The sequence below is a fragment of the Ustilaginoidea virens genome, chromosome 6 (genome assembly GCF_000687475.1).
Source record: "Ustilaginoidea virens chromosome 6, complete sequence".
In the NCBI taxonomy this organism is placed as follows: domain Eukaryota; kingdom Fungi; phylum Ascomycota; class Sordariomycetes; order Hypocreales; family Clavicipitaceae; genus Ustilaginoidea; species Ustilaginoidea virens.
Genome location: NC_057321.1, coordinates 81,944 through 94,003, shown reverse-complemented (window position 1 = coordinate 94,003; position 12,060 = coordinate 81,944). Strand labels below are relative to the sequence as shown.

At 48.2% G+C, this 12,060-nt stretch overlaps 3 protein-coding genes across 3 annotated transcripts; 1 reads left to right on the top strand and 2 right to left on the bottom strand.

The window, feature by feature from the left end:
- Positions 1-1,953: 1,953 nt before the first annotated feature.
- UV8b_07106 (uncharacterized protein) lies at positions 1,954-2,233 on the bottom strand (the record flags this gene model as incomplete). The annotated part of the gene is made up of 2 exons (XM_043144603.1): positions 1,954-2,095; positions 2,157-2,233. The coding sequence occupies 2 exons, from the start codon at positions 2,231-2,233 to the stop codon at positions 1,954-1,956; spliced, it is 219 nt and encodes a 72-aa protein (XP_043000538.1).
- A 1,497-nt stretch (positions 2,234-3,730) lies between these two features.
- On the bottom strand, positions 3,731-4,879 carry UV8b_07105 (uncharacterized protein; the record flags this gene model as incomplete). Its single annotated transcript, XM_043144602.1, has 4 exons — positions 3,731-3,925; positions 4,014-4,207; positions 4,278-4,516; positions 4,608-4,879. The coding sequence occupies 4 exons, from the start codon at positions 4,877-4,879 to the stop codon at positions 3,731-3,733; spliced, it is 900 nt and encodes a 299-aa protein (XP_043000537.1).
- A 2,607-nt stretch (positions 4,880-7,486) lies between these two features.
- Positions 7,487-8,621, top strand: UV8b_07104 (uncharacterized protein; the record flags this gene model as incomplete). The annotated part of the gene is made up of 4 exons (XM_043144601.1): positions 7,487-7,730; positions 7,789-8,034; positions 8,106-8,349; positions 8,411-8,621. The coding sequence occupies 4 exons, from the start codon at positions 7,487-7,489 to the stop codon at positions 8,619-8,621; spliced, it is 945 nt and encodes a 314-aa protein (XP_043000536.1).
- Positions 8,622-12,060: the final 3,439 nt, after the last annotated feature.

Genomic DNA, 12,060 nt, shown 5'->3' with positions numbered 1-12,060 from the left:
CAGACAGATATATCAAACGACATGTCACGCCTGGTTGCAAAGCACCAAATAGTCGCCCTCGTTGTTCGACATGAGGAATATCTCACGCGATCGGAAAGGCACATCTACGTCGGTCTTCGAGGCTCTCCCGGGCAACATAGAGCCCGGTCGAGAAGCATCCCAGACTCTCTTCGGTACACAAACAGAGGTAGACATACCACGCAAGTCAAGAGTAAAAACAGAGCTCTTGGCAATGCTCATGGGTCACGCTTCTGCTATTCCGCCGTTGCTCTTGTCACCCAGCCGATCCTCATATCGTGCTCACAGCAACGTTTGGAAGGGGGGGTTGCCCATACGCAACTGGCTTCAGCGACTGTGTGCATGGTGCAGGCCAGTGTCGATGCCAGCCGAGTCAATTTCTTGAATGGAAATACATGTGTATACTGAAGAGTGTCCCCGCCAACACTCCCCTTCCCCCCCTTTTTTTTAATTCTCTACTTTTCCGCCCTTGGAATGTGTATCTTGTTCTGACCTGCTGTATTGGGGCACTAGTCTTTACTTCGAGCGGGTTATTGGGACCTCGAGACAGTTGCATTCAATGGCGCGAAAGATCTCAACTCCCTCAACTTCTTGGCATCGTAGAGTCCCTAAGCAGAACACTGGTACTGCATCTGAACGCTGCTCCCACTGCTGCATGCCATTAGCAGCAGCATCTAGCCGAGACACAGAACTAAGTACGCCTCTAAGATCTTTACACCTCGAGAAGCAAAAACCAGTCTCGTTACCAAAACCCTACGATGAGTTCAAAGACGGAGTTCCAGGTTACTAGTTTTTCCCCAGGGTTTCCGGAAGATGGCGTCTCTTGGCTCACGCGGAATCAAGTACCGGCTGAGGTTGGGCAAGAAGTATCTAGGTTAGATTAATCTTCAAGTTGCTCAATTTTCCATGCAGGCTGTAGTACTACCTGGGTCGAATAAGGGCGGTAGGTCCACAATGCAAGGCGGGGAATTTAAAAACTGGAAAAAATGTCCATCGGTTGACACAACTCGACACAGCGGGAGTATACAGCTTCGACTACAAGATAGACTCCTGGTTACTAGTAAAGCAACACATAACATTCTTGATTCTTGAGGAACAATTTTTTCATAGGAATCCAGCCGTCGTATCACTTCATAGCAGGATAGAGTGTGCTCGAAGATCGTTATTAAAGCAAGCATGCGGTTGCATTTAACGCGCTATATACATACTTTCACCAACTCTTTCGTCCATTACATTTTAAAGGTGCCACGCAATGAGCGGATCCAGCATTTACCAAGGAGTAAAAACAGCCAAAATTTCATCCCGACACACACAGCGACCAATCCAACGAACTACATCGGGCCCAGACTAGAGAGAGTAAGCGACAGCGGCAGCATGAAAGTGCCATTGTACTGCGGCAGTCCGGCCGCAAGGATATAATCTACTGAAAGTAGGATTTTTACGTAGGTTACCTCTTGCTTTCAGCCTATATCGCTATCCCTGAAATTATATACCATATGGCGCTACGACTTAAATACCTATTTACCAACCTCTTTGGATATTATATCACGACACCACCTCGCAGTTATACCCATTTAATATTTAAACTGAGATTTCCATAGTATTATCATACAAAGTATTATTACTCAGCATCGCCTTACATTTATATCGCTAGATATTACAGTATCACTGTATAGTATATTTCATGCCTCGGCTTATAAATATATACCTTGAGGTATACTATAAGGGAAGGTAGAGTACATACTATACAATGCTACTACAACACCCAGGGATATAAATATAAGGCGATACCAAGTAATAATACTTTATATAATAATAATATGAGTAATCTCGTGAAATATCAAAAGGATATTACTGCAAGATGGTGCTATGACATAATATCCTAAGAGGTAAGTGGATAGGTACTTGAGTTGTAGCGTCATATGGTATATAATCTCAGGGATAGAGGTATGGGAAGATACCAAGAGATAGTAGTCTACGTGTACTTCTTAACAAGTGATCCAGATAGTAGTCTGCGGCAAGGCTATGCCGTATTATGACATCCTGGGATGAGGGGGGTAGGCAAGAATGGTGAGGCCTTGCCGTACGGCCATATTAGAAGAGATTACAAGTAGCAGCATGAGGCAATTCCTACTTACAAGAGATTTAGGGCGTTTCCATTAATAGAAGATAGGTGGTTGCTGTAGTATAGTGCCGTGATGTGATTTTCGAGCATAGGGGTGGTATGAATAGGGGCCGCAGGGCAACACTATGTCCAAAAATAAGCATATAGACGTAAGCGATGCAAAGTGGTATACTGCAAATATTCAGTAAAGAGTAAGCTGCGATGGTAGTATCTGACAATGAGCGCGTCAGTGTCTTGCGGGCCAAACGGGGCAATATGGTTGCACGATTGGATAACCTACGTTTCGATGGAACGACACGGTGATGGTCAAGAAGCTGATCAATAGACTGGAAGAAGGGAAAGTCTGTGAGCGTCGACGACTTGGCCCGACTATGAAGAGAATATGGGAATTTGTACGTAACAAATTTCATGAGCAATTTATGCATCTATATTGAAGGAGAGCGGCTGGGAACAGAGGGAGATGAAGAGATAGCCGGGTGGACGGTCAATCATAAACTTATGTTTTTATTCTTTGCTTTTGCGTTTATCCGTTTTCACGCGCCGAAACCAGAGCAAGTAAAGCGACGTGGAAGCTATCGCTAATACGTTTCCAGACGGTGTCGTGGCGCACCACCGTGTCATTATCGGTGGAGATGGCATCGGATCGGTGGCCCGAAGCGCCATCGGGCATGGGCATGCAGGCGCAGAATCACGCGTCTAGACTCTGAACATGACAAGATTGTGCTGTCGACTCGTGCGCAACGACGGGCTCACAACAAGCTCCTGTCGTATTACGAAGTACTGCATCTTGCCACGCGAGAAGGGCGACTAGGCCAGCTAGAGGTGGGGTGGAGCTGACTTGTCGGCGGCAGAGCTGCTGCGCCCGTCCCGAACTGTACATAGTGCAGACTGCGACTGCAGGGACTACATTGTACATGCAGACACGTGTTTGACCACCTGGCCAAGTGGACTATGAATCCACAACCCTACCCGTGCATGCAGGGTGCCTGCATGACGATAGAGGATGCCGCAGCGCCAGGAATCCTGTTTCGACAAGCGCCATTTCAGCGGGGGATGTGAAGGCACTAGTCGTGAAGTATGTCGTATACAAAGCATAGCATGTGCGCTCAGGTGTAACTCGTGTTCAAGCGGCTACGGCAAGCGTACGGGCTTTGATGAGCGGATCGGGCAAGGTCTTTGTTGGAACTTTTGAAATGAGGGGGCGACGTGGAAGGGGCGTCGGGGGTTTCGGCAAATACATAAGCTGCAACGTACAAGGTGGACGGACGATCGGAGGAAGATTTTGACAATTGAAGGAAGATGAGAACACGTGAGTTGGGAGCGGGTTGGTGGACAGTTGAGGGGCCTTGTCGTACCAAGTAAGGAACGATGGAGACTGCTGGTGGGTCTGGAATTGGCAAGTGGCGTGATTGCGGCGTGGTGGCGCATCAGTCATGTCTTTCGTTCACGGTCTTGGACTTTGTTGGAGTATATGCATTTGCAAAAGAATTTATAAACTGAAAAAGAGCCTTCTGCCTTGGCAGCGGCCCCACGTCATCAAAGTTTGTTGTCGTGTCAATTTTCAACTGGTATTGACCTCTGTTGTTTCTATGTTTCCTCCACGTCAGCCCTCTTTAGAGTGACATTGTACTCCAGCTGCAGCCCAGCCTGCGAATCCCCCTCTCGCGGCACGAATTCCACGCTTAGCTCGTCCTTGACCGCAAACACCGAGTCCTCGCCAAGATACTGGCAGTACTTGTCGAAAATCTGCGTCGTCAGCGGCTTATAGCCGTCGGCTTGGACCTGCAATAAGGGGGAATTTTTTTTTTTAGCATTTTTTACCCGACTTCACACAATCCATTCCGTGGCAAAGGGGCAAGGGCTTCCCTACCATGAGGTGAATGTGCGCGGGACGGAAAACCTGTCGGTCCATCTTCTGAAGAAGCTGTCCTGCCGGACCGTCGGTCGGCACGGGATACGCCGTCGGCTTCAGGCAGTAGAAGGCGTACCTGCCGCGCGCATCGGTCTGGAAAATGCCGCGGAGGTTGTACTCCCTTTGCTCGGGGTCTTGCTGCTCGTAGAGGCCTTTTTGATGTGAAATCCTGGTCAACACGGCGGTCGGTGCATGCGGCGGAGGAGCGAGATGATTTCCTACCGTTTGTGGAGGCCTGCCAGACATCGAGGGACGCGCTGACCAGCGGCTTCCCCGTGTCCACATCGCTGACCTTGCCATGCATGTAGACAGCCCGTCCGTCCGGGGGCATGTCGAGAGCGATGGTGGATCCGTTCTGCCGTCGAGGCGTGTCTCGTCTCCAAAAGGGTCCAAGGATGGCCGACGCCGTCAGCCCGTTTGTCTTCTTGGCGGCTGCAGAAAAGGTGATGTCGTCTACCAGGCTGGCGCGGCAAGGCCCTTTTAGTACATGTAGCACAGAGCGAAGGGGGGGATACGATGCCATGAGACGAGATGGCAGGAGGTAGAGCTTACGACTCCAGTCCAATCACGTCGCACAGCAGCTGTCCCTCGTTTCTCTTGTCGTTGCTCATCTGCCCGGCCGCGTTGATGAGCTGTACGCCTGCCATCCACTCGTCCGTCGTGAGCTCCACCTCTCTGGCAAAGTCGTGGATATGCTGGATCAGAGAAGCCATGACCTCGCGGAGGCGGGGGGAGGCCTTGGGGCCTATGGACTCGATAACGGACTTTGTGAACTGCTGGCCCAGGACAGTCCCAGACCCAGTCCCGGATTCGATCGAAGCCATGATGACGAAGGCGATTTTTTTTTGGGTAATGGGTGGACCTGTGGTGATGGAGCCTGTGATGGACCGAGACCGAGGCTTGGTTCAGTTCACGACTCGACGTGGCTATTGCTCTAACCTTTTTGAGAGAAAGCAAGTCGGACGGGGGCGGCCTGGGAGCCAAGACGCTATTTGTCAAGTGGGCAGATATGGTCTATGAAGTCTCGGCCTCGCGTCAGCCCATGACCGTCGCTAGCCTGATGCTAGCCTGATGCTAGAATAGAGCTAGGCTAAAGCTAGCCAACTGCTAGCTGGGAAGTGTGCGCAGGAGAACATTTGAGAACTCCGCGACGTCCGGGGAACCCCGCACCGCCCGCCCAGCACGTCAGGCCCAGGCTCCTACTAGTGTCACCTTTCCCCGCCCGCTGTGCGGATGAGGCGGGTTGTCAGTAGTCAGTCACAGTTTATACATACTTTGCCCTTGGAACCTTTGAAAGTTTGATTGCGCCTTCTGAACTCTAAATCGAACGATAAGCCTTTTCCCCACGGTCTAGGACACACACGGACATGGTATGAGAATCGGGTTGATTTTAACCGCATCGACTCCGTATCGGGCTGTCCAGAACGCTACCTAGGACGCAGTAGCATCGAAGGAAATGATGCATGTCCCGTGGCAATTAGTTTGCCGGTGCTAACCCTCGAATACCCAATTTTCATCCTGCTCTCCGATGGCAGACTGAAACGTAATTTTTTTTTTTTTTTTTGCCTGCCGTAACGTAGCCAAGTATGTGAACCCCTCACACGAAATATCATGGAACATACCGCCCGCCGCTGGTCCTTTGCCGGCCCAGAATCCCACAGAGTCCTGCCACACACGACTCGTCACTCTCTCCCGGCCGGCAGAACCAAACGTATGTCCACCCCACCCATCTCCACTGCTGGCAGTAAGTACTTTTATAAGGTATATTCTTCTAAAGTATACTTTTCGGAGGACTAGTGGTCGAGAAAATCTAGATGATCTACACCTTCCGCATCCCTCCTGAGGCACGCTGTGCGAGTGGCACCGGCGAGTAAACTCTGGACCTGCATATTGTAGACCTGCATGCTGGCGAAGCTCTTCCTGCATAGCTTCGAACGGTACAACAGGCTTCCATCGAGCGTGCTTGCTCCCAGGCTAATCCCGTGACCCGAGTGTCATAAGCGGCTTGCTATTCCCAGCGCAACATTATATTGTTGAATTGAAATGCGGGGGAAAGAGTAAAGGAAAGAGCAACTCTACGGAGAATTCCACGTATACAAGTCGGCAACCTGCTGCCAGCCACGACGACTAGCCCATTTGTCTTGGTACCCAAGGCATCTCTCATTTACATATACGGTACGGTGCCTTTACCACGTCCAATCACAGCATTCGCTATGGGCCGTCCTAGAAAAAAAAAACCCGATATCGCTGTGATTATGACTCGTCATCTTGAGAACGTTGGCGCCATGTTCTTTGCAATTGTGGGTCTTGGGACCTGCATGTTCAAGACCTGGCTACCAGACAGAATTTCTCCTGGCTGGCCACCTCGATCCTGTTGCGAAACATCGTCATGTGCAGTGAGATCAGGCCTGTGGAGCGGCAACCCAATCATGTTGAGAGTCGTAAACGCATCCACAGATGTGATATTACTCGCCATGATCGGCAGACTCGTGTAGACTCGCCGACATGGCGTCCGGTGCGGGTTCGATTGCGCCTTGATTGAGCAAGTCTGTTTCTACTAGGCCGACGAGGATACGATTCACCTCCACATGGCTCAAGTACCGGCGATGGATTTGATTCGTCCGCGCCTGGCCGAGGCTTCCGTCGGGCGAGCGACGACACGACGGAGGCCTCGATGGCGTTCATATCGCGGAGATGGGGGGGTGGGTGGGGGGATACGGCTTGTCCCTTGCGCCCGTCAAGTCGATGCTGTGGCGTTTGGCCTAGGCCCGAGTGGGAAGCGATGCGTCGTCCAGGAGGGGGCGTCACGGCATGAGTCGGACGGTGGTGCTGGTTGGCTTCCACCTGTGGACACATTCCCCCCGTGACATGACTTGTGCTGTCAAGTTGAGGGGAGGACTCGTGGATGCCGCGTGGGATGATCCGACCATGTAGAAGCTGGCTGCGCTGGCTCCACAGGTTCGTTGGCGCCGTAAAGCCCGATCTTACTACTCATGAGCGCCAAGCAGTGGCTCCAATTGACCAGTAATCAGGTTGGCCTGAACTTTTGAGTTTCGGATTCCAAGACTCCACAGGTGCGGTGGTTATTGCGGCGGCGGATTATACCACGCCGTCTTCATGGCCGACGATGCTCGCCGAACCTCCAACGGTGCCTCCTTGCTCTGCGAATACGCAGCCTCACACTTGGCCCCTTCCGGACCGTTGCCCGCTCGCTGTCAATTCCTCTGCATTCTGCTGCCAATGGCAAATCGCCCGTGGCCCAACAACATAAATATCCTCGACTCCGCGTCCGTTTCAGCTTTTCGTTTCATCGCAACAACAACTCTCTGATGCTTCTTACCATCTGACTACAACTTGACCGACTACCAATCTGATAATCCGCCTGTCTGCTTTTTTCTTTCGCTTTTTCAATTCCACTCCAATCCTCCAAAATGCCCTTCATCACCGTCGACGATCAAAAGATTCACTACAGACTCACCCCTGCAGTCCCCCAACCTATTCCGGACGATGAATCGGACAGCGGCGACGACTTGAGTGGCGAGTTTGACGCGGAACTGTTGATCTTCAAGACCATACTGTTCATCCCGGGACTGGGCGCCACCCGCAGCTCCTATTCGGATATCATACAGAGGGTGTCCAACAAGGGACACACGTGCCTGTCTTACGATGTGCCAGGTCATTTCACCCTTTCCCCCTCCGCCCGCATCCCCGTCTCAAACTCACAGGTTTACAGGCTCCGGTCAGTCGACTTCCAATGGACGCGAAACCAGCATCGAGACAATGTGCCGAGTTCCGCTCGCCCTGCTGAGGCACTTGGGCATCCGGCGCGTTCTCATCGTAGCTCACTCCTTGGGAACCTTGGTCGCATGCGAATTGGCTCTCCATGTTGAAGTCTGGGGCATTATGATGATCGCACCACTCAACCCCCACCCCGTCACGAAAGAAATAATGTGTATTCGGCAGCGAATACTAGCGAGATGTAGGATTTGATCTTCTAATAACCTTCCCTGCCCTTTTCGACCTGTCGCTGATTTTTCCCCCAACTCGCAGCGGGCCTGGAGGTCCTGGCAGACAAGGTGCTTAGCGTGACGGCGGAATTCGCAACGGACGAGCAGAAAAAATTCCTTCGAACCATGATGTTGTCGCACACCCCGGAGGTATACGCTTCATTGTGCCAAGCTCTCTACAATGCCGATCGACCGAGATATCCCGCTCTTAACTGCCCGTTGACAATCCTTCGTGGGTCCAAAGACATAACATGCCACGCAGATGTGTGCGAGGATATCTGTGACCGGTAAGCATTGTGGCCCTTCCACACCAGTCTTTGTGAACTTTGATTTAACTTTGCGTATCAGGTGGCATCTTCTTGCCCCCAAACTTGTCGATACCGTGCCTCAAATTGGTCATTGGCCCATCGTTGAAGCCGTTGGACAAGTGTCGAACAGCATCATCGGATTCGTCGAAATGTCTGAGCTTGCTATGTTAAGGCGTCACCCACAACTGCTGGCAAGAATTGTTGGTCCATCCCGTCGTCGCCGTGGGAAGTCCGCAGCAACCGACGCTTGAAGCCTCATCACACGTCGGAAGTGTTCTTTGCTCTCCTACCCGCCGCGAGATCCGCAAGCCAACACCAACGATGGCTTTTGCAACCCTCATCTGAATTGACTGATCGTCTGGCTGTTGCGATTGGCTTGGACTTTGTCATACTTCTGTCTGGATTTCGACATCTTCCTGTCGGAGGTATGCAGTCGACGATTTGTTACGAGTTCCCCGTCGTGATCAATGGTTGTTGGCTGGATTGTTGGCCGTTGAACTTGGAGGTGTGGATGACATGGTTTTAAGATTGAGCAGTCTAAGTCCGTTGAAGCGTCAATCATGTTCTCTACTCATGGTCGTTGAGGTTTTGTAGCCTTTCACTAGCCTAGCCGGCCATATGACTTGTGGCTGTCTTTTCTTGGGGCATATGCTCGGAATATATAGATAGAACGGTTTCGCTTATGAAGACAGTCAGTTATCATCATCTTTCTTACTTTGTGTCGCTGCATTTCGTTCCCATTGTTCATTTGGGTGGAGTGTAGCCAGTTAATCAGGACAATACACTAACATAAAATTAGCGTTAGTACTAGGGTGCCGCCGAATTCTTCGGTCTCAAAGGCACAGGGAAAGCGGAGGAGCCCTATGAGTGTGATTATAGGTCGGGATTAATTTTTTTGCGGCCCCACTTTTCTCCAAAAATTACAATCTAATTAGTCAGACTGTATATGGCCCCATTTTTTATAAAAAAAAATCGCACACGCAGGATTCGAATGCACGACCTTAATATACACAAAAGTGCTAAGACTCGCAAATATGCTTACTTTCTTTCCCTACGTGCAATTAAATAGGCGATATTTTGCGTTATGTTCTCACTTAGGAACATACCTCCCTTGCCACTAGAAGATATCGCGCGTAATATCGCGTAAATATAATATCTAAGATATCGCGTAATATTTCCTATATACTAAAAAATGGGGGTTACCCTCACTAGATTGGAGAGGTATTAATTAGGCGGCTAGCCAGGACTTAACGCTATATAAATAACCCAGCCGCCTTAGGCACCAGTCTGACAACCCGAGGCAATATATCACAACCTAGATCATTAAGTAACCAAAGCCCCCAATATACATAGAACAGTAATTAGGTTAGTATAATAGTCTTAATTATTTCGGTCGGTCAATCGGTCAATCATTCGGCATAAGTCGGTATAAGTCATTAGTAGTCGATAGTCGTTAGTAGTTATTATCGGTCGTTAGTCGTTAATTATCGGTTATCAGTCGTCGGTCGTTAGTTGTATCCTATTACATATTAGTATCATAGTGGAAGGCATATTCAATTACTATCTAAGCTAATCTATTTATATATAACACCCTACTATCACTAATCCAACCTACTATCCTTAACTTCCAACTATAGCAGGGGGGGTTTCTTCTTTTTGAACTAGGCAAGGAAGCAGCCTTAATGCCCATACACTTACAACGAGGTCTACTACACAAGGGCCGGTCTTATATAGTGTTTATCAGCGAATTGGTAATGCCGGCCTTACTACCAACTGCATTAAAACACGACCTCTTTGCTTATAGCTTAGGTTGAATACCAATTTACCAATTCTAGTATATAACACATTGATACTAATTGCAATAGAGGGAGGGGAAGGGGGGGGGGGATGTAAATAAGGTTATCGCGATACCACACCATACTATATACGTATTACAATATATCGAGATATAATAATAATTATTTTAATTGAGCACTCTATAATTGATTATATAGCTTAATCCTATATCTTTTAATGATCCTGATTTTGACCGTCTCCTAGATACCTATTATCTACCCCTTCTATTAAAGAAGAAATAATATACCGCCTAAATGGCGTAATCGCTTATTATTATAACGCCCGAGCGATATACTACCCCTTCTGTTAAAGAAGAAATAATATACCACCTAGATAGCGCAGTCGCTTATTATTATAATGCCCAAGCGATATACTACCCCTTCTATTAAAGAAGAAATAATATACCGCCTAAATAACGCAATCGCTTATAACGCCCGAGCGATATACTACCCCTTCTATTAAAGAAGAAATAATATACCGCCTAAATAGCGGCCACAGGCTAGATACAATTAATAAGAATATAAGAATAACATTAGCACGAGTATATCCAGCCTATATATCGAGTCCAGCCTAACTATAGGCCGGATACACTTAATATTTAATAATCCCATTTCTTTTATATTAATTAATTTATCGGGACAGGGGAGCGCATCCAGCCTATAGATCGAATCCAAGCTAACCTAGGCCGGATACACTCAATTATATTAATATTATTATTTTATAAGCGCATCTGTTACGGGCTCGGGCTACGCCCGCGCCATAATGTGGCTAGGACTCGGGCTGCGCCTATGCCTAGCCTAGGTAGGGTCATATAAGTCAGCGGCACGGGGTCACGGGACTACGCCAGGACCCCGACCCATGCTAACGTATAATTAAATAGACTATCGAGAGCCCCCTATTCAGGTCCTCTCTTTTTCCTCTTTAGTCTATTTAATATATTTATTCGACGCCTATTCGCAGTAGCCCTAGGGCTAGTCCTTTACATTTAAATAGACTCTCTCAGCCTTACTGTTATAACCTTATATTATAGAGCCGATGATGCAGGCTATATAAGATATCGAGATAAGTACACCTAGAGAAATGGGTATAGATAACCCGAGACTACGACACCCCCGACGTAATATATATACCCAAATGGAGTAGCTCGCATTAGGATTATAATAGATAGAGGCGCAAATGCAGACTAACGCGTAATACCTCGCTGCTATTGCCGCCTTACTATAGACCCTCCTTGCGAACTAGTTAAATAGCTCCTAAAATACTACCCAACCGGCCCTAGTTGTATAATAGAACGACCCCCTTTTTACTACTTAGGATACCTAGCTAAAGCGTAAGCCGATCCCAATAGGGGACCCCTTTAATGGCAAAAAGGCTATATTTATAGCCTAGCAGACCTTTATATAATACAAACTTAAGATCGATAGGGACTTTATTAGAGACAAAAAGACTTAATAGATATTTATCTTCTAGAACCTATTGTTTACAGTCTAATTATAGGTCGCAGCCTTCTTTAAGAACGGTACAGCTTATAATTATAATATAATAAAGTTCTTTAAATACCTCTAACATCTCTTTAAGGACCTATATTAGTAGGATCGCGCTATTATTAAGCTTAAGTACTCTTTATGCTAGGGCCTTAAAGAACCTTTTGCTGCCTTCTTTATGCGATTCGAGGAAAAACTTATACTTACTAGTGGTCTCAGTTAGCCTAAGGAAGTTAAGCTAAAATATCTCCGATCGGCGCTTAATACTTATATAGCTAATAAGATTATTAGCCTTAGGGTCTCCTATTATAATTACTATTCGGCGGTAGATTGCTACCGATAAATTGCTATCGATATTAAGACTAGCCTG